The sequence below is a fragment of the Urocampus carinirostris genome, chromosome 14, assembly GCF_059441175.1.
Source record: "Urocampus carinirostris isolate Australia breed hairy pipefish chromosome 14, RoL_Ucar_1.0, whole genome shotgun sequence".
Lineage (NCBI taxonomy): Eukaryota > Metazoa > Chordata > Actinopteri > Syngnathiformes > Syngnathidae > Urocampus > Urocampus carinirostris.
This window is the reverse complement of record NC_142362.1, coordinates 16,179,745-16,204,795: the sequence shown is the minus strand read 5'-3', so window position 1 is coordinate 16,204,795 and position 25,051 is coordinate 16,179,745. Positions and strand designations below refer to the sequence as shown.

The 25,051-nt window shown below is 38.1% G+C and overlaps 1 protein-coding gene across 8 annotated transcripts in view; it reads right to left on the bottom strand.

Annotated features, from left to right (window-relative positions):
* Positions 1-25,051, bottom strand: part of cobll1b (cordon-bleu WH2 repeat protein-like 1b) — a 47,868-nt gene that overhangs the window by 9,709 nt on the left and 13,108 nt on the right. For 7 of the 8 annotated variants that reach the window (XM_088352722.1, XM_088352726.1, XM_088352727.1 and 4 more), the window contains 7 exons: positions 8,596-8,781; positions 5,402-5,612; positions 4,309-4,534; positions 4,188-4,232; positions 4,006-4,100; positions 2,367-2,603; positions 913-1,039 (listed from right to left, as the gene is read on the bottom strand). In XM_088352722.1, the coding sequence (XP_088208848.1) occupies positions 913-1,039; positions 2,367-2,603; positions 4,006-4,100; positions 4,188-4,232; positions 4,309-4,534; positions 5,402-5,612; positions 8,596-8,781 (1,127 nt within the window). Of the gene's footprint in view, positions 1-912; positions 1,040-2,366; positions 2,604-4,005; positions 4,101-4,187; positions 4,233-4,308; positions 4,535-5,401; positions 5,613-8,595; positions 8,782-18,498; positions 18,642-25,051 lie in introns of all 8 variants that reach the window. The other variant, XM_088352729.1, reaches the window with a different exon arrangement.

Here is a 25,051-nt window from a genome sequence, read left to right as displayed (position 1 = left end):
TCAAGTTCAAACTTCCTCTAGGTTCATTCAGTTTTCGCTGATGTAAACACATCGGGATTGTTTTTAAAAAGCCGGGCCCAAACATTCAATAGTCTTATTGTTGCTTTAAATTTATTTGTGTCCAATCATTGGCCGGACTTCCCTCTCAGAACTTTAGAAGAATGAAGAAATATGTGTGGACAATTACAGGAAAGTACCTCCAAAGTCGGAGAGGTCCACCTCAAAGCCGAAAAATTTAAAAAGGATTGAACACATGGAAATTAAAGAATAACCTTTTTAAATTGTTTGTTTTTCCTCACAACATTCTTAGTTACTGATAATAATAATACAACTTTAAACTCGTAAAATTATCTAAGAAATATAATTTATGACTCAAAGGATGTAGCAAATTAATACAACAGCGCAATGAAAATTATAAGCGTCAAACGTGTCCTGTCATAAAAATATCAAAATGTCCACTAGGTGGGGAAAGGGGGTTGGTGAGGAGTTTCACATATAAGAAAACAAAAATGTATTAAAACGGTTGGTTGGTGGGATCCCTTAACCACACAGGTTGTAGGGGCAACATTTCCTGTGGTATGTCTTGGGCAAGTACAGCCTGGTGGCAACCATCCCTCTGCAGGCCAACATTGGAGAAATCATTTAAAATTTAGAGTAAAAACGCTGAACTGATATAGCTTATTTGTGTTAATTATAAAATAATTTCAAAACTAAAACAAAACAAATAGTGCCAATAAAAAGTAAGATCATGATCAAAAGCAATTGTGTCAGCTCAAAAAAAATAAATAAATAAATAAATAAATGAAGATTAGGCAGTTTTGGACCCCACGCATATAAATCCACCGAGAATCGTTTACTTGCATCTTATATTGCCAACAGGCATACAGTGCAAAAACATAACAAAATACAAACCATGTCCATCTTCTTGAGGAAAAGTGTCTGGGGCAGCGCTGGTTGGGGATGTCGGGGGTGGAGGGGCTTTGCGCTTGGTTCTTTTCAGTGAAGACTCTGCTGACGAGCCGCGACTGAAACCAGAAACCTACAATACATGGAAAAACGCATATTTCGTTTAACAATTACATATACAGTAGACTCCCACGTTGCAATGTCTCTTGCTTAAAATGTTCACGTTACAATGTGAAATAGGTTCTTTTTACAGCCACTCGTTACAACGTTTTCCCCACAATACAAACAACACCAACAGTTTAAGATGCCTGTATGCTATTGGTCAAGCTCATAAGATACTGATGTGCTATTGGTTTGTGTCAAGGCATCATGAAGATGCTGATAAGATTTTGGTTAAACTCCCTCCCACAATACTCAATTTCTCTCTTTGTTCAGTTCAAAATCTCCTGTAACAAACTTACATTTCTTAAGCAATGGGTCCCAAGACTAACAGTGATGCTAATGGGAGCAGCAATGAGATAAAAATGGAAACAAAAGTTGAGATGATAAAGAAATATGGAGAAAGCACATGCATATGTATCCTTCCTATGGAAAAAGGCAGTAACCAATTGACTATTGGGACGATTATCGTTCCATTCGATTTTAATCAACTAAATTCACGGTGAAAGTCTGATCACCTGGGTTTATAAAAATGTGTAGTGTGACTGTGTTAAGGTAAAGCCTGTATGTAACACCCCCGCGACCCTCATGAGGATAAGCGGTGTAGATAATGGATGGGTGGAAGTTAATAAAGATAAGGTTTAAGATCAGGTAATTGTGTCATTGTAATCCTGTGCAGTCCTTTGAGACATTTTAGTGATTAAGGGTTATATAAATAAATTTGACTTGACTTGAATCTTATAGATTGGGAGGGGACATGAGGTGTTTTCTTCCTTGATGGAACACCACGGAAATAAATTGAGAGGCACCGAGTTTGTTGGTGGGTGCATAACGTTGAAGGAGATAGCACACGTACAGGTTTTTGGCCTTGCAAAATACTTTGTCGTTTGTGTCATATGGGGGAGGGAATGCTGTAAAAAGGGGTAAAAAAACAGTATATTCTACATCTTTAAGTGACAGTGTGCATTATTTGACCACTAGATGTTTCTGTATTGTGTGGTGAAAGTGAAAACAAAATCCAAAAAGCGCAGGGAAGTATACAAACTACGGAAACTCAAAGTTACAAAGCTGCAACATTTTTCTGCCTTTCACCGTTTGTTTTGGTTTTGGGGGGTACCCTTAGGAGCAAGATGGCCGACAATTATATCAGCTCCCTCTAGATCAGGTTATGTAAACCAATTGCAAATCTCTTGACCTACAAGTAACAAGTTTTTATCTCCAGCCATATGACAATTTCACCTAATAATCTCCACCTCAGAATGGATTAAAGTTGTATCTCTAGCTTTTTTTTGTTTCAATACCTCATAGTCCGCTAGGGTCACCGGTTCAGAGTTGATCCTCTGGCGAGGACCGCCATCCGGGCGGTGGTTTCGACACACGGGGACGGGCGGCTGAGGAGCTCGTCTCTTTTTGGGCGCATCACCAAAAGGAGATGTGGGCGACATAAGAGGAGGCGAGCTGGAGCTGGGCAAGGCCATGCTGAGCGGTCGGGGCTTGCTCACCAGCACCGGGGAAGCCGGGGCACTGGCTGTCGTGCCCTTCAAAAAGCAAACAGCCAATGATAACAACAGAGGCACGCGCTGCGTGGTCGACCAATGAAAAAGCTAAGTCAACAAACCTCCCTTTTAAAATGTTAAATTTTACCAACTCCTACAGTGCAAGTGTAACTTGCACTTTCCCCTCACCCCGCCCCAAAATCGTTCCACGAGCAGATGAATTTAACTAAATTTTAAATACTTGCTTTCCTAAATTACAAAACATTGAAATAAAATTGTAAAAAAGGGGGGGGTTTGTTATTTTTACAAAAAAAAAAAAACATAAGAAAAAAAACCTTTGGTTAGCACTAGTATTCATCATCATCTTTTTTAACTCAGGGTTTTGTACTCCTTGTTTATGGGCGAATTTAAGTACTTTTTAAGGAATTTCAAAGCCCATTTTTTAATTTCTCAAGTAGCACTTAAAAGATTAAATCCAATGTGAATTACGTATTTTCCAGATACACAAAAATATCAGTGATTTGTATCTGCAATATTTAATCTCTTGTGTGCATTTATCAAGATATACTGTTTTTAGATCCTGAGCACATCACATTTATTTTATTCTAGGATGAAAATGGTGAGAGTAGGAAAATGACTGTTTCAAATACAGGCCAAATGCCAACCCATACCCCCCACAAAAAGTTTTTCGAGCGAGTCTCAAAGTCACCATACTTGCATGTGCAACAAAAGGTCAGCAATGATGATTTCAACCAGGCGATGGCGTTAGCAAGTAGGAAATTATAATTGTAAAATTGCTAATATTTTTTTTTATTATTTTAAAATTTGATTTCATTTATTCTTTTTTTTGCAGGTAGTAAAAGGGGGGAACAAAGATATGTTTTAATAAGTGAAAAATACTCGAATATATTTATTATAATATATTATTTATTTCATTCCAAATTTTTTTGTTCTTTTTTTTGTTCAAAGGTGAAAACAAAGGAAATGTATAAATCAGAAACAATATCCTATGTTTTAGTCAAATAAATAAGGGAAACATTTTTTTTTTTAGAAAATATAATTCTTATTTTACACATTATTTTAGGTAGTAAATTGAAAACAAAAAGACAAAAATAATATAACTCTGTATTTCATCAAATAAAGTATATAAAAAATAAAATATAATTACATATGTAAAAAAAAAAAAAGAAATTAAAAAAAAAACTGAGTTTTCAATAGGATACAAAAATAAGATTGAATACAAAAATTTACTAGTGGAGAGAAGAACCTCAATGACATGTGTAAAATACAAAACTGTACAACATAATTTGCATGAGAACCATAAAAAAATGACCATAAAAAAGTCAACAAATTTCCACTACCTTTGCAAAGCTTAAATAATAAAAAAATTTCGGTTGTCCAACAGAGAAGACCAAATCGTACTTTGAGACCAGGAAAATCATACCTGCTCGGATGTTTTCTTGCTTTTTCTAAACTTGCTGAAGAGGCCCTTGTTTTCCTTTTCTTTCTGATCTTTATCTTTTCCAGGCAAAACTGCGACTGCAGGAAGACGTGTGTGTGACCAGGAGGCGTGTTGAAAACCAAAAATCAGAATGTATAAAATGACACAAACAGATTCTTCCTTACCGGTGTGTGTGGGTGATGCTGGACACGAAGGAGCATCGGAGACTCCTGCAATCCAACAGGAACAGAGAAATGACTTAAACGAATGTCATTCTGAATAATTTCCCAAAGTTTGCTAGTTTACCTCTTGTATCTCTTGCGTAAAGCTCCCTGATTGCGTAATCGTTGAGGGAGCAGGACAAGTCCAGAGGGGTCAGTGATTGCACATCCCTCAACAGAATGGTCGTTTCCTCTGCAAATTCGCATTTCTCACAAATTGCGGGTAAGAGTTCAGTCAGGGGGAGCTGAGGGTTGACTCTTAAAATAGTTTTCTGTGTCTTTTTGTAGTTGATCACCATTCGAACTGTCGGCTGGGAAATAAACACGTTTGAAATCAGGAATGCACGACCAATAGAGTCCAAAAATAAGTCAGTTATCAGCCCAAAAACAGAAAATTCGTAACTTCATCTCTTTAATATTCAATCATCCGAGGCTATTTACATTTTATGTTCGGTTCATTTGTGTGACAGCATGACAATATAACCAGTTTTTCTATCAAAGTAGTACCACAACTTGGTTGTGCCTCCTCCCTGGGGAACTCAGATTAAATCAGCAATAACTTTATTAGTTTGCGTTTTGTTTTGAAAATTATGTTTTCCCCCTTTTTGTCCTACTCCTGCGTCAGACTGTGCATGAACTCTAATATACGATTGACAGCAGCCTGACCAAGTCTCTAAACAAGTGTCTTAATGGTGGCACAATGTGTACTTTTCTAGACCAAACACACAGAATAAACGGAACATATTTTCATGATTTAGTACTCCTTAAGCAAATCATCACTGCCATAAAATAACGTAATGTGTGAAGCAATGAGAGACCTCTACAACTGTATTCAGTCAAAATTATACATAATCCAGATTTGCATCTGTATTTGTATATTATGATATATTATACCGACTCATGTCTACAGCTAAGATATTGCCACATGATGAGAATGAGCGATGCATTTTTCTTAGCCTAGGCATGAGACTCAGTATTGGAGCTCTTGTATAATGTTTAGAACTATTTTCACACAATGAACAAACCCATAACCATTCACACTTTCTGCAATGTATATGTCAGATAATAATAATATTTGTAACAAAATGCCATTATAGTTATTACTGACAAAGTATCATCGCGGCCATAAATGTCCTTTAAAAGAAAAAGAAAAAAGTGGTGCGACTTGTCGAGCATACCTCAGGCTTCTGCGGCCCAGTCCTTTTATTCTTCTCATCGCTTTCCCCTTTAGGTTTTAGTAATATCTTTTCAGCGTCCAACGTTCCGATGAGAGCACTGGGCTTGAGTTTGACATTGGGCCGGCCGGCCGTGATCAGCTCCAATGTGTAACTCGACGGGTTGAGGTGGTACCTTGCGCACAGAGTTACCAAAAGGTCCATGAGGGGCTTGCTGCAACACAAGGGGAAAGGGGAAAGAAGTGTTCAATCCGCCTGAATCTCGGAAATCCTGACATTAATATCTTTTAAGTCTTTTGTACCATATGTAATCCCATTGAGAACAATGTTCACTATGCTGTTATCGACGACAAGAAAAAACATTCAATTAAATCAATTGGATCATTTAAAGTAGTGGTACCCTCCATACAATACCGGTAATACCCAAAATAAATATCCTAACTAGTTTGCTGATCATTTTGTGTTATTCTTATTGTATTAAATTATTATCTCAATTTTCTGATTATACTGGACAAAAGTTTCAAATTGTCTTCTAGAGCTGCTGGCCATATATTTTAAATTTTAATATTTCATTTTATAGTAGAAAAAAAATCTTATTTTTGATAATGTATCAAATCTTTCTGGAAATAAGCCAATGAATCTGCAATGGAAAATACTTTTGCTCAACTTTATTACAAAAATATAGATTTTATTTTCATTATATAATATGATTAAAATAATACAATTTATCTGTCCTATTAGAGAAACTGGTGCATTTAAATTATTAAAAAAAGGCTGTGCTACTTTATTGGTATAATACAAACAATCCAAACATAATACTGATTATATTAAAATGTTACTAAGATGAGCCAATTTAGATGCCAAAAAATATAATTTGGTCTTTTTACGCATTAAATAAAAATATTAACAATAATTAGTATAATCTTCGAAATAAGCCAAATTGTCTGCTGTAATTGTATTTGTTACTAGGAAAAATACATTCGAAATGCAGTAAAATAAGCACACAAAGAAACATTATTTAAATAACAATACATACATTTGCAAAGTATATGTATTTTGCAGTTTTATTTTAACTTAACCATTATAGTAAAACAAAAATAATTATATTTTGTCCCTACCAACCACCAGAGGCAGTGCTTCAAGCGTGGAATGTTAACTTTGCGCATACGCAGTTCGAGAAAAGCATACTAAAATTAGTCCATCACACCTGTGTCCTCGGGTATGTCTATTAATTCCCATCTCACCACAGGTACACAACATTTTTATCTTCCTGCGTGGCGAGTGCATACCCCTGTGTTTCGATTGAAAGGATTGGCGTTTTTTTGCCATCCCTGCTGCTAGTAGCCTTAAGATTGTTTTTGTCCAAGCTGTGTTGGGTTTGTTTACATGTCGACGTTGCGGCTTGGTTTCTGGTTCGCCTACGCCTCCCTTCGGTTTGGCGAATGTGGCCTCTTGTTTGACGTCCCAACCAACGCTGCCTCTGCTTGTTTGTTTGGCCTCTTAGGGGCCTGGTTCGGCACAGGGTGGTTGTGCCAGGGTGCTATCAGCTTGGTCGGGGGCATAAGGCAGCGTCATCCCCGTGCTGCTCCTCATGTCCCGTCTTTGGGTGTCAGGTTGGTGCTGGAAGGCCTTGTAGGCCTCACATATGCCGCTCGATTGAAGGGGCTGTTCCCCGCATTATGCTAGCAGGGGCTGCCCCCTGCCTTCAGGGGTGTGCTGCCATTCTACCAAGGCTATTGCCACTTCCTGGGCTGCCCTGAAGAAGGTGTCCCTGTGGGACATTTGTGCTGCTGCCTTTTGGGCATTACCTAGCACTCTTGCCTGGTTCTACAGTGTTAATGTGGCCTCCTCCACACCACTCGGCGTTGTTTTTAGTCCAGCCGAGGCTTCTCAGAGAGGTTTGTTTCTCATGACTACCCCGGTACTAGTCATTCGTGCTTGAAGCACCGCCTCTGGCAGTCGGTAGGGGCAAAATAGAACGAAAGTTAAGAATCTAACTACGTTTTTAGGAGTCCTGTACAACTGCCAGAGCTCAGAATCCTCATGTTTTCGCAAGAAGATTCTGAAAGTGGTGTACCTGTGATGAGACAGGAATCAATAAACATTCCTGAAGACCCAGGTGTGATGGAGTGACCAATTTTGGTATGCATTTCTCAAACTGCCCAGGCGCGAAGGTAAAATTACGTGCTTGAGGCACCACCTCTGGCAGACGCACGGGACTCATAGAACCGAGGTTACATTCGTAACTTTCGTTTTGAATATATTTCAAAATATACTTTAAATGCCCCAGCTCTTTGCAGGGGCGGCATTAGCTCAGGAGGTAAAGCGCTCGTCTGGGGATCAAGAGATAGCATGTTCAATTCTCGGGTCCTCTGTGTTATATGTCGAAGTGTCTTTGGGCAAGACACTGAATCTGTAATGCCCCCAATAAGCAGGCTGGCGCCTTGCATGGCTGCACGGCCGCTATTGGCGTGTGAGTGTGTGTGAATGAGCAGGTGTGAAGCACATTGTAAAGCGCTTTGGGAAGTCTTCATTGACTTGAAAGGCGCTATATAAATGCAGATCATTTCATTTCATTTATATTAAAACTAAGGAAAGCAATATAATTGATAATTTGTTCCAGTTAGCATGTCATAATTAATTAATAATTAATTAATTATAACATGCTAACTGGAACAAATTATCCTTTTGATTATCATCATTTGCAACGTTCAGGTGAGATTAGACTAAAAACACGAAAACATAGTATTTATTATTTTTGAATGTCCCAATTCCATTAAAAATGATTTGCCTACAATTAATATAAAATGAAGATATGCTATATTGTATACAATTTTACCAAGACGGCAAGATTAAAAGATGATTTCCCACTCTGATGAGATTGAGAAAAAGAAGATAAACAGGCAAGGAATGTGATGGGTTCGTACGTTTTTTTCCCCCCAAATCGAGATTGATGCGATTTTTCTCGAGAGGTCATGCAACAAGTCATCTATCCAAAGGCTTTATAAATAAAGTGAAAGATAGTGAGGGTGAAAAATCAAGGAGGGGTTGTCTCCTCAAAAATTGATGGTGTTAAAAGAAGTTCAGTCTAAACCTGACCTCAGAAACTTAAGTCAAACAAATTGGGAATGCTATTTGCACAATAGGCCCTTTGGACTTGTTGCTCAGCGAGTGAATAAGGTTTATTTTGTATTTACCTCCCATGTACCATGGTCATCTTTTCTACACCGTCCGGCAGAACGACCACTAAGGAGAGATCTTGATCTACCAGCTTCTCCTTGTGGTCCATTGTGAAAGGAGAGCTTCCTGGATACCACGGCGAAAAATCGGAGGACTCCAAATTCAGTCCTGGTGGGGACGGGGCTTTGCTTTTACCTGATGCCCTGTTGTTGAAAAAAAGGAAAAGAAAATAAGGGTCTTTAGGAAAGAGTCTTTATACAGTTAACCGATGTTACAGCATCCACAACTTATGTGGTTTTCATCTTACAATGTGGAATACAATATATTTTTGGTCCTTTTTTTACAGCATTTTCCCCACTATATGACATCAATAGCAAATTTGTTCAAGTGCCCCAAAACGTACAAAACCAAAACTTTTCAGTTTTCGTACATGTGACTGTGCCTCGTACACCTCCAAGATACCTGCTTGTTATTGGTCAATAACAAAATGCCGGTCTTCTACTGTTTTTTGTCAGTGGACCATGAAGATGCTGATATCCTATTGGCTGTACTGCCTCCCACATTGTCTTACTCTCTCTTAGTTAAGTTCAGAATTTTTAATTTGGTTAGCGATAGGTCCAAAGACATGCAGTGATGCGAGGCACAGGGGTCTCCAACCTTTTTCAAGCTGAGAGCTACTTTGTTAATAATTAGAGTAAAAGGCGCCCAGTTTGTTATTAATTTTTAAAATAAAAACATGTTATTACCAAGTTAATTATTGATAAGTAGTACCTTTTGTTACTAATGTTTAATGTGTATATACAATTTTACAGTTATCAGGGTACCAAGGTTTCAGAGCACATCATCTAAGTACCATTGATTTCTATCCCGGCCATACGAAATGTCACGTAGCGATCCCCACCAGAGAATGGATTCATGTTGTATCCTGTCTTCCGTATTAAGAAGGTTCTGGTAATTGCTTTGAGGTAGCAAACACATATTTGCGAGAAAGAAAAAAAAAATCCTCCCAAGTTTTATATATCAATCAATTTGGACGAGGGGTTCCCCTTGAAGCAGTGGTGCCATCACAAGACAGACCAATGAGGGTGACATAGTAAATTAGTCAAAGTCACAAGACATCAACAGGACACACGTAGTAGATTTACTCATTAGCTCCAAAGAGATGTTGAATACAACGAGAGCCTTTTCGAAGCTAGATTTGGGCTATGAAAACAATCTGTAAAACCTAAATTTGTAGTTGTTGCAGAGTAAGATGCGCATTTGCTTAGGAGTCAAAACCCATGAGTGTTAATTCATCACGTTTTAGACGGGTTGTTTTAACACTGAATTCACTTTTGAATACTAATTAATACTGTTACATGGGTTCAAATCCAGCTCCAGACATCCTGTGCGGAGTTTGTATGTTCTCCCCGTGCTTGCGTGGGTTTCCTCCGGGCACTCCGGTTTCCTCCCACGTTCCAAAAACATGCATTTCAGGTGAATTGGCCGGTCCAAATTGTCCCTAGGTGTGAATGAGCGAATGAGTTGTCTGTCCCTGTGTGCCCTGCGATTGGCTGGCAACCAGTTCAGGGTGTCCCCTGCCCACTGCCCGGAGATGGCTGGGATGGGCTCCAGCCCCCCTGCGACCCTAATGAGGATAAGCGGTACGGCTGATGAGATGAGACATGCAAAAATAAAAAAATACAGAAAATAAATTAATATTTCAAGAAAAAAAATAGTCACACCCTCATATACACACTAAGTGTTATTCTAACAGTGATATTTTTATGTATAAAAAAATAAAAACAGAATTCATTTATGAATACATACACATTCAGACATCTATAGGTCACATTTCATCTAATATTTATTTTTAAATAGGCCATTTCCCCAAATTAGTTTTGAAAACACTCCGATTTCAAGCTAAAGAATACAATATTTCCCTTTTTAAGCACACCATTTAAAAATATGCATCGGGCAAACTAAAAAACCAATATGGCTAGCAAATAATTTTGTTGAATGAAATTGAATAAATATATTCATAAATAAAAAAATACATGATAAAAACAATGGTAATTACAGAAAAATGTAACCGGCTATTCATGGGAAAGGGCACTGAGAACACAAATTGGCACCGAAATAGTAACACTAATTTCCTCAAAGTAAACGCTTCGGGCCCCGCGGGTGACACCCAGTGAAGGGCATCACGGGGGCTTTTGCCGAGAGGCAGGGGCTGGGACAGACGGATGCACGCCACGCGGCGGACCGTCAGCTCGCGTCCCGGTGTCCAACTAGCTTTTTAACTGCAGCAACTTTAAAATACGCTATTGGAGCTGGAATTACCGCGGCTGCTGGCACCAAACTTGCCCTCCAATGGATGGCCGATGTGTTTGTGTTCGGCTCATTCCAATTACGGAGACTCGAACGAGTCCCGTATTGTTATTTTTCGTCACTACCTCCCCGTGTCGGGAGTGGGTAAATTGCGCGCCTGCTGCCTTCCTTGGAAGTGGTAGCCGTTTCCCATGCTCCCTCTCCGGAATCGAACCCTGATTCCCCGTTTCATGGGCCAACATAAAAAGCCTGAGAGGACATATCTGGCCTACAGGTTGAGGTTTTCCAACTCCTGGTAGAGAGTACTGGTATATCCTTCATCATAAGCAAAGAGCTGGACATTTTTGTAGAACAGAAGAACTGACTTCATATGCAAGATATCTGTATGACTTGATTAAATTTCCACCCATGTCCCACAAAACATTGAAACTAAAGAAACACAAACCCATTTTAATTAGGGAATAATAATGATAAAGAACAGGCAAATAATGTGTCAATTTTGCCCTCGTCAACCCCTGTATAACCAGTCCAGGAATTGGGTCAAATAGAAGCAAAAAAACTCAAAATTGAACCTCGCTCATGCGCAAGACAATGAACGTCTTATTTTTATAAAGCGTTGCTCCCTCCCTGATAAAACAATCCTTTATTATCCTTCCAGTATAACCTCACACGGCCTCCGCGGGGAGGAAGCGGACGAGCCGAGCATTTCGTCAGACCGGTCGCAGACCAAACAGGATTTTTACAGACCTTCTGCCCTGAATTATGGCCTGTTGCAGTCTCAAGTGGGGGTACGAAGGAATCTGAGCAATGCGAGGTCGCAGCCACTTCTAGTGAGGGATTATTAGCCTTGCCGAGGGGGGTCAACAGTCCTTAAACACGGTCATCATCATTTTCCAGACTATAGATTGCACCGGATTATAAATCGCTCCAGCCCCAAGAAAATGCATAATCAAAGGTGGTCTATGCAGCTTTAAAATACGCTACTTGCAGACACCATCTTCCGGCTGAGATTATAACTTAAACTCATTTTATTGCGCGTGCAAGTATGTGAAATTCTTGGACGCACTCAAATAAACTCTTCCTTTTTCATGTTTTTGGGGGTTTGGATTGGCATTTGGATCGTATTTTAAACAGTCCTTTTCTTACTTATGCCATTTTTATCCTGGAATAAAAGAAAACCAAGACTATGCGCATAATATCACGCTCTTCAAATCACTAAACGAAATTGTCACCCTCTGTGTCACTTTTAAACAAGTCCCCCAAATCGCGGCATAGACAATAATGAAGTTTCCTTTTGAGTCTACAGCGCTTACGTCAGACTCATCGTTACCTTCACTTTTTGCCAGGCCCTTAGAGATTTTTCCCCAACTCCAAACTTTCCTTATGCTGTTCGTTTACCAGTTTTGTCTGCATATTTTAGATTCTTGCAGCTTGTAATCTGCAGAAAAATATTTTCTTTTCAATGCCTTTTTTGTTAAGCTCTTGTTTTTATAAAATACAGGCAATGTTGAAATGATCAACACAGGCCTAATACGCCCTCTTGCGGTTTAATGTGAAGATAACATGTGAAATGATGTAATAAAAAGGTTAATAATTCTACACATAAGTCGAACATATGTATAAGTTGCACCCCAGGGGGAACTATGACAAAAACTGCAACTTGTATAAATACAGTAAATGAAATCACTCTCAAAATTAAGCCAAATGAATTATTATCATTAATTCATTTTACATAGTGGTGGCAGAATTTCTTTGACCATTCTATGTTTAATATATTCTGAGAAAATAAAAAAAAATAAAAAAAAAAGTTATAAATAAATAAGTAATATATATGTGTATAATGTTGCTGTCAATTTTACAGGTTCAAGGCGTCGTTATTGTCAAGGACTTTTTGGACAATTTTACACACTACCTATGTTTTTTTTAAATGATGTTCACTATGTTATGTGTATTGTTACCCAAAGCAAAATCAATTGCAGGCTGGTCATCCTGGAAGGGGGATTACTACTTGAGAAGCCCCTTGTCAAGGTTTCGTCTTTTCTTTATGTTGAGGTTTTGAGTCTTTCCTTGCCTGCCTGTTAGTTTCAGATCAGGGGATGGTGTAATTGTGGCCTATGCAGTCCTTTAAGACATTTTATGATTAAGGGCTATATAAATAAATGTCACTTGACTTGGTTGGTTGGAACCCTTAACCGCTAGGGTCTTGGGCAAGTACAGCCTGGCGACGTTCATCCCTCACCAAGGTGAGAATATTAATAAATTAAAATACATTAACATTTTAAATAAAATTAGACCAATCATTACATATTAGTCGCAATATAGTTTGAATATTTCCCCTACATTTCTCTAACCGGTATTAATCTATGTCCCACTCTGAAGAAATGTTAAATGAAAGCCCTTCACAGAGCTTTAATGCGATAGACACAATAAGATGTGGGCAAAGCACGTGAGGAGTCTCCGACCACTCCGGCGACAAAACAAGCTAGCTGTTAGCACATAAACTCACATAATCAGCAAAAAAAGTACAAGCAGAAAAACTGGGCCTTGTGCAAATGTACACAGTGCTAAAAGTTCAAGTTAACCAAATATCCTGGGGGCCGACTGTCTCTCGTGAAAGGATTCAAACACAGTTAAATGTTACACAGTAGATTCATTATATTACTGACCTAAGACCAGGGGTGGGAAAATGTTTGGAGTCATGGGCCAATTTGGGTTATGCAAAATTGGAAGCGGGCCAAGCAAAAAAAAAAAAATGTTGATTTGATTTTTTTTTTTGTAGATGCCCATGCAGGATTTCAATCTGATAACCAGGGCAATGCATGCGGAAAAATGTTCCAATTGTTCTAATATCTATTATAATGAAATATACATGTTCACTTTTTTCATGGAAATGTTAAATTTGTTATTTCGTAGACCATTTTGTCGATTCAGATTTAAAACACTGCTGAAGAAGATATAGTAGTATTTACTGCTCCTTTAAAAGCACTAAATTTGATAGTATGCATTAAAATGACAATTGATATTTTGATAAACAAAACACATGCTACAAAATTACAAATACAAAAAAATTGCACAGTTAAAAAATATTTAAAATTACATTTACATTATATGAATGTAAGTACATCAGTGTTTCTTAACGTGTTATGATCACAAGGCACTCCATCGTAAAATAAGTCAAGTCATGTTTATTTGTAATGCCCTTAATCACAAGGAGTCTCAAAGAGCTGTACAGACCACAGTTTATTGCAAACTACAGACTATTATTAAACCATCCCCCGATTTAAAACCTACATGAGTGCATGGAAAAACTCAAAAACCTTAACATGAGGAAAATAAAGAAACCCTGAGAAGGGACCGCACAATTTTCTATTTTGTTAGATTTCCGTTTCAAGTTTAATTATAGTTTTATCTTATTTTCTTGAAAATTAAAATAAAATAATGAAGAAGTGTCCTTAAAAAGTTGAATGTTAATTTTTTCCTCTATTAAGTATGTGTTAACAAAGCCCAACAAAGAGCCCTTATGCTTTATTTTCCATTGCGCCCATCTGCTTTCATCTTACTTTTATCAGACCTATTCAAAGCGGAATACATTAGGTTCAAGGAATAGGGTTCGGGGGTAGTGCTGAAGAGACGGCTTACTCGTCACTGCAGGTTTTTTTTTAATTTTGGTTCGTCAGTGCGGCACAAAAATAGTGAAAGTAAGAAAAGGCCTTCTTCAAGTAGAGTCCAAACGCCCACCCACACCCGGGAAAAAAGATGGAAAAAAACAGTATATTCAAGCATGCCTAGGAAATGCATGTACTTGCATGCAAATCATATGTTATTCTCTGCCGCCATCTCCTTTTTTAAAGTCTTAATAGCAGCTTTAGGTCTTTAAATCCTGCACCCCAGCAAAGAAATGTATGCCATTGGAAGAAGTTTCTATGTACATTCCATGTTGTAAATGTAATTTGTAATCTGCTATTTTTAACAGCTTATCAAACAAAATAGGTTTTCTAATATTCACTTTTGCTACCTCGTGAGCAGAAATTTAAAATATAAAAAAAAAGAAATGTATTTTGCTGCCACCTACTGTTATGTATGAATGTTACACTTACTCGGCAGAGTGTTGGAGGAAGGTAAAGGCTATATGTGACCCTGAGGCCATAGTTTGCCCACCCATACCTAACACCAAAACGTGCTTATTAGTTATTAAATTCCCCATATTAAATACACAGAAAGCAAGGACAAACATATGCAAATACTTTAAAAAGCTGCATCAGCATTTTGCCCACTTCAAATCAACTAATGCAGTTTTTATGCATCACGCCACATGAGGCACTTTACATTAAAAAAAATGCGCATCAGCACAAAACGATTAATTTCCTTTTTTTTCTCCACAAGAACACATACAAAAGGATACTAAATAATGCTCCGAAAATTCTACAGTAGTATAAACCATGATAGAGGCATCAGTGAATGACAGGAAATTAAAGAGAGACCAGACAGTATCCAAACAAAAGAAACAAGTGTTTTCACCCTTTAAAACATTCAAGGCCCCAGTTTGTTTGTTTTTAGACATAGGCTTTAGAAATATTTGTGGAATGGTTAGCCAATGGGCCTGTAGTTCTAAAGTTTGGGATTGGAATCCTGTGTTTGACCTGAGCACTTTTTGTTGTCATGCAAAGAAAAGGTTTCAAAAAATAGTTTTTTACTGTAAGGAAAACAAATAAAGCATATATACTGTGTGTGTGTAGTATATACATATACCTATATATATTACTGTCTATATTGGAGATATTTAAACCCTTTGAGGTAGGTTTTTCCTTCAAATAGCGCACAAGTTTGATCTTTTGACGACTATTGCAGTTAGTGACACTGAATGTGTCAAGTACTATTTTCCCTAGTATAGTTTAAACCAGGGGTCTCCAACGTGGTGCCCCCGGGCAACAGGGTGCCCCCCAGGGACAGCTGAAGTGCCCATGGACCTAAACTAAAAATAGCCCTTTAATTTTTGAGTAAAATTATGGTTTTTAGTGGTTGACTAAGTCTATTTAAAAATACTTCCAAAAATTTCCCTGATAGTAACATACCGGTAGTGAAAACATAGTAATACCATAAGGTATTATTCAAGAATAGCATATCAAACTGGGTTCCCTTTGCGGTAATTAGTACCAAAAAGTAGCCCTCAGCTTGAAAAATGTTAGAGACCCCCTCCACTGGTTAAAACTAAAGTAAAATATAATTATAACTATGTTTGCATATTAACAAGTTAAAAACATAATAGAATATTTTCTCTTCAATATTTTCTTATTCTCCGGGAAAACCAGTAAGAAATATAGTAAAATTGGAAAAATAAATGACTTATTAATGTTCTAAATAAACAATTCAAAATAGATGAAATTTAGAACATTTCATATTTTGCTTTTATTGCAATCACCATACAAAGAAAAGGTGAAAATATAGTAAAAGATAAATAATACTCAATATTTTAATAAGGATAAAAAAAACTTGAGGGTATTAATATTAGAACAAGAATACTTCAAATGAGCAAAATGATCTTTCACTCTCTCACCAACATTTTACTTGACAAGATTATTATTTTACTTGTGCGAACACTGACATTTTCATGACACAAAATCACATCTGCTCCGTAGTTGGCGCTAGCAATTTTGTGCATATAGTTTTACTTATATAAACAAAAAATAAATAAAAATTGAATGAAACACTGAATTCTTCATGAAACCTTGGGCAGATGACAGTCGTTCCAAAGAGGGTGTGTGAAAGTTTAGACTCTTGTTGGTTTGCATTTTTTTGTTTTCACATTTCAAATGGGAAATGATGGGGTTTTGTTTTGCCCTAATTCATGGCATATTCCCCACCATACGACATCAACAACAAATGTTTTACATGCCCAAAAACGTACAAGATTCAAACTTTGCAGTGTTCGCGCGTATGACTGCATGTGTTACAAGCCTCGTGTATCATTAAGATGCCTTTTTGTTATTGTTTGAGGTCAAATACGATGCTAGTCTGCTATTGGTTTGCTTCAGGGCATCATGAAAATGCTGATATACTATTGGCTGCCTTTCTCTTTTCGTTAAGCTCAGAACCTTGTGTAAGAAACTTAAATATGTTTAGCTATGGGCACCAAAGACTTGCAATGATGCTAAAGGGTAAAACAAGATAATAAGAAGAAGGCAGACACATTGTTACCCTTGCTAAGGAATATGGCCGTAACCGATTGACAATTGGAACAATTATAAATGAGGAGGTGATTAAAGAAACAAAGTCTTCTAGGGGCTAGACAATCTAACGCAAGTTTTAAATTGAATCTGCAGTCTCCTTCCTCCTCTGCATTCAACCACAAATTCCACTATACCAGCTCAAGTCACATCACATCAAAAGGTAAGCAACCTATATATGTACTCATGTTTTGTAATCATATGCACATGAATTACGTATAAGTAGTACATAAAAAGGGCAGAGTTTTGGCATGAATGGAGGAGATACGTCCCCAACAATAGAGGGCAATCATTGTTGGGTCCCCACCAATATTATCTGATCATTTCAAAAATGTGCTATGTCCCCTCCAATACCAAGATCAAACCTAGATCCTTGGTACTTAATATATACTATTTTTATCTGGGGTACTGGAGTTATCACCATACGTTTTTATCCCCCACCAGGGGCACCTTCATTATATGTACTAGCAGACTTACAGAGGAAAGAGAGAACAAATTGAACCCCAGTACTTATTTTAAATAGCATCTTGATTAAAAGCTTTGCCAACAGAGAGAGAGAGCAAAAGAGCATAAAAGAGATAGAGAGAAAGATTCATCGTTTAGGCGTCATGATGAGCGTGACAAACTCACAAACTCAGCCAGATGCAGAAGAACGCAGAGCAGGTGTAGAGTAACAGCACAGTAAGACGCTATGATATGAATTGGCCAATTGTCATTAGAGATTTGAAGTCAGGAGGGGCCTGCCAATCGAGTGAAATTTTGTCTGTCAAACGGTCGGTGGTGCAGGAAACACTCATTTTCTTTACCTTTTTTTAAAAATTTATTTTTCTTTCCTGTGAAAGCGAAGCAGCGATAAATGAAGCCCAAAGTAGCGAGGAGTCTCTTATGTCATATCCCGGGGATTCTACTGTACTGGATGGAAGACCAGGAAGTAGCACGCCTCCTCCTGTCATTGTGTCGCCCCGCTGCTTTCATCATGAAAAGATCTTCAATGCTTCAGTAGTGCAAACAATATGAAAAACAAACACGCTGCTCGACCACACCAAAAGACATACTAATAGCCGCTATTTGTGGAATTTATTGGGTGATGTTTTGCAAAGTCTTTAGATATCCTAGCATGTGTGAATTCATTTAAAAACACAACAAAAGCAAAGATAAATTACTAATAAACATTTCTTCACCAGTCACATTTTCCCCCAAACAGGACAACAAGTGAGCATAGCAATTCCACGGCAAGCTCCAACATGCCACAATCTTCACACCTCACAGTTGGGAGTCAAAACAAAGATTCAACTGACTTGAGTCCAGCAAAAATGTGAACAGCAGGTGCGACTAAAACCCCCTCCTCCCTTCGACTCGGCCAACATTTCATTGCCGCTCGCTTACCTCAGGCTTCCCCGGCTCGCATAACTTCCATGATGCCTCTTATCTCCCGTCAAACGGACTGGAGGCGATCGGGCCGAGCTTCCCCGGGCCCACCTTGGTGCCACGCCTGATCGTAAACGCGTCCTCCTTCTTTTGCTTAAATCCTGCTCGGGGAAAAAAATCCGCGGCGTTTAAGCTGACAGCACTCCCCCGCGGTGGTGGCGAGAAAGGTGTAAGCGGCTTTGTGCAGGCATGAATCTGCAGGCGGGGCCAAAGTAGCAACTGTACATTCCAAGCACGTGGCTTTAGATAAATACTATGCCAAGTTGACTCGGCCGCTCTTTTCTAATCATGAGTGACCTAATCAGGCCAGAGTTGATCACGTTAATAGAACAAAAAGGACTGAAAGACAAAAATAATAGTTCTCCGCCCAGGAGAGTAATTCAATCAGGCTCTGTTTGGAATTTTTCATTGAGATAGGACCATTTTTTCAAAGCCACACCTAAGCGCTGACTCACTCGTAAATTATCTGGGGCCTGTCTTGTTGATGGAAGACTAAAAAATAAAACACAATTAGGATATTAAAGGGCAGCTGAAAGATACACAACAGAGTATTTAAAGAAAAGCTGCAGCTAACTAACTGATAGGAATGATCGCTAATACTTTTTTTACTATTCTCACAAGTACTGAAGGATACAGAGTGCACATAGTTTTTTTAATTTCAAAAATCGAGAACAAAGACCCCTTTCATTATTTTCTGAAGCATCTGGTCTTGCCAGTTTTCGACCAACCACCGTTCAATAAATCAATGTTGAATGAAAAAGTGTTAACGGGAGATTTGACAAAACTACAGCGTAAGAGCGTAACACAGATACAACAATGTATGACTATGAACATATGGTAAACCAGAGTAAAGTACTTTTAAGTGGTGTAACAAAAACAGAAAGTCGTTTAAGAAAAGAAATGCATCACGATTTATATTTAATTATATTCCATTGAATATATATACATACAACAAGGTAGTCGAATATTTGAAAAAGAAAATAAAGTGAAAAACTATCTTCGGTTTCATGGGGCAATCTGTTCTGAATCGTTTTGAAGACTGGTGGCAATCAAATAACGACGTTTATACGACATAATCACAGAAGTAGACATTTCGTCTGCATTTAACCTTATGGTAGGGTGGGTGGTTACATCCCTTAACCATTTCCTGTGTTGTGTCTCAGGCAAGTACAGCCTGGTGGCGCCCATCCCTCTCCAGGCCTATTTCATTAATGTCACCCACCAATATCAATCAAGTATCATGCTCAATTGCTCCTAAAGTGTTCTCCATTGTGGTGTTTCTTTTTCGATCTTAAGTTGTGTTCGTGTTTGGTTTGCCAGAACCACAAACTTACATTACCCGAAGATCGATAAAACTGTCACATCCACTAAATATGGATGCATACAACTGGGGCACTTTCGCTGTGAGAAATCCAACAATACACTCAGACTTCTTAAACAAGTCAATCAGAGTTTGTTTGGTACATCAGTCTTTGTACTACAACTCCAGAGTACTCATTGATATATATAATATCCCGGATGAAAGGAATGAAGGAAACTACGCCAATAGTAGTTACTATTTTGCAGAAATTCACTTACTTAACAATTTAACTGCAAAGAATTTAGGAGTACTGTATCAACAATCTCTTTGAAATGTACATAAAATGAAAAAATAGCAAATCATCATTCTTTACAAAAAAGCTATACTATAAGCAAAAAAAATGAAATCAATTATTCCTAATGACATTACTTATTTTCTGGGTCAATGAAAATTCATCAATGTGCAACAGTTTGCGAAATAAATTTATGAGACGGACTGAATCTGCAATAATATCCTCAGTAGTGTGGGCCCACAGCACCTTTGTTACTTTAGGCCCCATTTTGTGGCATATTTATATTAAGAAACTGCTCTAAAGCGATGTAAATTGTAGAACAATGTGTTTGTATTAAGGTACTATCATTTCTAATACATTTATATATTTGTTTTGTATCCAACTATGTGTTCAGGACTAAATTGATGGTAAGATTCATGTTTTATTGGGAAAAAGGTGGACTTTACACATGGGCAAGAATGAATGAATGAGTTTAGCATTTATTTTTTTATGAAAAAAAATTCCGACTTAACTACCAACGTATGAATTTGGAAGTAGAATACTTTTTTTATCCGGTATGGTTCTACTTGCTTCTTTTATTGTGGTTTAGTATTCCGTGTACAGCGACCTTAGGTGTCCTGAAAGACGCTTTGAAGTAGAATGTATTATTATCATTATTAAAATTGTGAACACCAAAAAAAGGGTTAGGCGATATGCCCAACCCAAATTACAAAACAAAAAACCTACCCCAGGCATATGTATCGAGAAAACGATTTATATCCAAAAAAAGCGGTTTAAATCAATTTTAACTGAAAGTTAACAGTGATAGCTTGTGCAAAAAAACAGAACAGAACGTCTACACATAGTTCTTGAGTAACTTGCTTGAATGCCACAATCAAGTCATTAGTTATAATTGTTTGATAATTAGTACTAGCTTTGAGTAATTTAAATAAAACATTTAACTTCCTACCATAGATTCCGACTCAATTTTTAAATATACATACTGTGGAACCAATTAATAGATCAATTGCTGAAGCCTAAGATGAAAATATCCCTTTTTTGTTGACTTCCTTATGGAAAATAAATACAGGGATGTGAAAACTAAATCCAAATATCTCCCAATGGAGTCCGTTTTTCTTTCATTTGATCGTGTCAACACAATATAATTTGGCAGATTTCTTATGAATACATCATGGTCCAATTGATAAAAGTGTAGGCAAAAAAAAATTTCCCCACTCACTCCATAGAACACGACCAAACTTCGCCTTTCATCAATCTCTATAACGATATCTTAAGGGCGGGCTCCTGACAGACGACCGTGCGCGCTTTGAGGCATTGGGGGCCGGGTCACGGTCGACCCGTGAGGCGCAACACGGTGGGGCTAAAATAATTTAATTTGGATTAAAGATGGATTAAGTTGTCCGTGAGCGAAGCCAGAGGAGGACATCGGTATGCGAGCTCATATCTGCTGCAGTCATGACTGGGGAGGGAGCAAAGGCGTTGTAGGGGGGCTTTATTGCAACAGTCCTGTTTTAAATAGGAAACAAAAGTCAGAGGGCCAATCTGGGTTGGATCATTTAAAGTGCATATGACTTGAAGGTGTTTATTTTACAAGCACTTGTCTGTGATGTTTTTATTATTATTTTTGCACTTGAGACTTCCTCATGACATCCACGTGCAGGAAATGCTTGAGACACTTGATTCGAGGTCCTACTCAAATTCTTCTTCCAAATCGTATCAAACGAGAGGCCTGTATTTTCGGCACTATAAAAGGTGCACCGGATTATCATATATTTCTGTCATATTTTTGATAAATGAGATACACTGGACTATAAGGCTCATGGAGTAAAAACATACAGTAAGAGCTACAGTGTAAATAACCAGTGCGCATTTGTGCAATGATCGATCAGTTGAAAAATGGCGCAGACCATAATAGCAAAACATTGAACACAACGGGAATAGAACCCAGACTACGGCGTTGACAGCGCCAAATACTAACCACTAACCACAAGACTAATGGTTTAGCAAACATACGAGAAGGTATTATATTCCCTCTCATCATCACACTATTCTTACTCATGGTGCCAGAAAAGAAAAAGGATATAAATAAACCCAAAAAAGCACACCGGTATAAACTACTCTTTCGTGTATGTGATGCTGATGAATCGGACTTTGTGTATATTAATATCTTTCAGGATTACATTCTGTTTTCTCTTTTTACCATTTGTTTCTGGCATTGTGAGTAAAAACAGTGCGATATTTAGATAAAAAAAATGCTTTTTTGTATGTCAACTGTAACACTGGTGGTCTAGTGCCGTGACACGGGTCGATTCTCGCTGCAAACATCCATCAATTATCTGCACCGCTTATCCTCAGTAGGGTCGCGGGGGTGCCGGAGCCCATCCCAGCTATGGGCAGGTGACACCCTGAACTGGTTGCCAGCCAGTTGCAGGGCACACAGGGACAGACAATTCGCTCGCTCATTCACACCTAGGGACAATTTGAACCGGCCAATTAACCTGAAATGTATGTTTTTGGAACGTGGGAGGAAACCGGAGTGCCCGGAGGAAACCCACAAAAGCACGTGGAGAACATTCAAACTCCACACAGGAGGTTCAATCCCATGACCTCAGAACTGTGCCACACACGCACTAACTGCGCCGCCATGCTGCCCGCTGAAAAAATGTTCTGCATTGGACAGAGATGTTTTTTGATTGATCAATCACTGCACAACTGCCTATACTACTTAATACCTACAGTAACGGACATATAAATACTGTATGCATTTCCCATTTTTATCCTCTGTATTTTGCGACGTATACGGCGCACCAGCTGATAAGGCGCACTTACAAATTTCTGACCAATTTGGGGTTGTCAGGAGTCCCTTATGGTTCGGAAAATACAATAATTTCGTTTTTAACTTCAGACTTCTTTGTGGTATTTACATGCAAGAAATATGCAAGATCTTAATTTCATTCAAGGGCCTACCCAAATGCTTTTACCAAATAGCATCAAAACAGAGTGCTAAGAGGGTATGTTAAGAGTGTGGGAGTGGGTCAAAAGGGGGAGTAGCTCATGAGTGTCCCTGCAGAAGGATGGTCAATCCCCGAGGAAAGACACAACACAGCGAAGCCGTGAGCTGCAGCTGGTAACTTGGTGAGAGGTCAGTCGCAGTCAACAATTGCACTTCGAAAAAAAAAAAAAAAAAAAGCTCTGCGATGCCCGTTAATTCGTAAAATTGCGTAGGACGGAAGGAGTTTAGTGAGTTTGGGGGAAAGAGGCCAAGAAACTCTGGAAAAATCCACAACTTCCTGTCTCAAATGTTTATTCAATGCACAATTTGGTCTCACGGTCTTTTTCTGCTTGGATGAATGGGACAGAAAAAAATAGTACGTTACGAGCTACTGTATGATCAATGACCGTGAGATTTTGTTACACAAAGTTCTCAGTGATAACGAGACCTTCGTTCGGTTTCCGCAGAGAGATTTGGACAAGAAAAAAAGAGCAGTAATTACAGTTAACCGCAAGAAATAGAAGGGAAAATAACCTAATTAAATTAAGTAGACAAACTTCCATCATTGTCATTTAATTTACCATGAACAAATGATGAGTTTTCGGAGTTTGTTCAAAATGCAAAAAGTTTACAAAAATCTGACTTATGAATATTCAGATACGAACTAAATCACGCTAAAAATCATCAACGTCATAAAATGGTCAAAAATTTGTGCACCAAAATGGACATAATGGTACACTCAAAGTGGAGTCACGCCTCTCAACAGCGAATGACAAAAAGAAAAACTTAAATGAAAAAAACCCAACCGTTTACAGTATTTTAAAATTTTTAATCACCAAGAAAAATGAAACAAAATAATAATTAAAGCTCTACTGCGTGAAAAAATATATGAGGGTTCAACAGCTCCTAAGTTTATAACTCATTAAAAATCAATATTTAAAACACAAAAATGCAGTCAATAATATTTTGAGTTTTTTTCTGTAATATAGAATTATACAAAAACATAAAATGGAATTGTGAATATTTACGAACATAATCAAAGTATGAAAAAAAACCATCAACCTCACTAATTGCACAAAAAAGTTTTGGAAATCAACCAACACTCAAAGTGCAGTAACCCTTCCAAACCAGTGGTGGCAGTGGCTAATAAAAGTGACAACATAAACGTATTATTTTTAGATCTAATAGTAATACATTTTAATGTAAAACAAATTTAAAATAAAAACAATTAGATTTAACAAAAATTAAAGCTCAACAGCATATTGTGGGAAAAAAAAAAGATACAAAAGCAAACATAAAACAATGCACTTTGCCGGGCCCGTGCTCGTAGCAATAGCCAAATGGGGATAATAGATCAAGGCCGCTGTCGGTGCTGTGCTTTTCAAGCGGACAGAATGGAAGAAAACAGCTGCCACGCATGACACCAATTTGCCTCCCTTTTCCCCCGCTCTCAGAAATAGTTGACTCGGGATAATGGGATTGTTGTCAGAACAGCACAGTTCATTTTAAGCAAGCCACAATGGCATGCTTTAGCAACTTGAACTAAAGTAATAATAATAATAAAGAATAAAACAATTCAAAAAAGTGCTGTACTGGCCCCTGCTTTCAGCAACATAGGACCGAGGATAATGGAATGCGGCCAAAACTCTGCATTGCAATTTAAGTGGGCCAGCAATGCAATTTAAGTGGGCCAGAACGCCACACAACTTAAAAGTGCCCTTTGACAGTCCCTGTTCGCAGTAATATTGAATTAGGATAACGGAGCAGGGACGCACCAGTGCAGTTCACATTTTGGTGAACAGCACAGCAAGAAAAAAAAAAGCCGTCAGGCCTGAGAAAATGGGCTCTGCGGGGCCCCTGCTGGCAGCAATTTGCCATTAGGGAGAATGCGTAGCAGAATATATTTCAGAGGGTTCGTACACCTTTT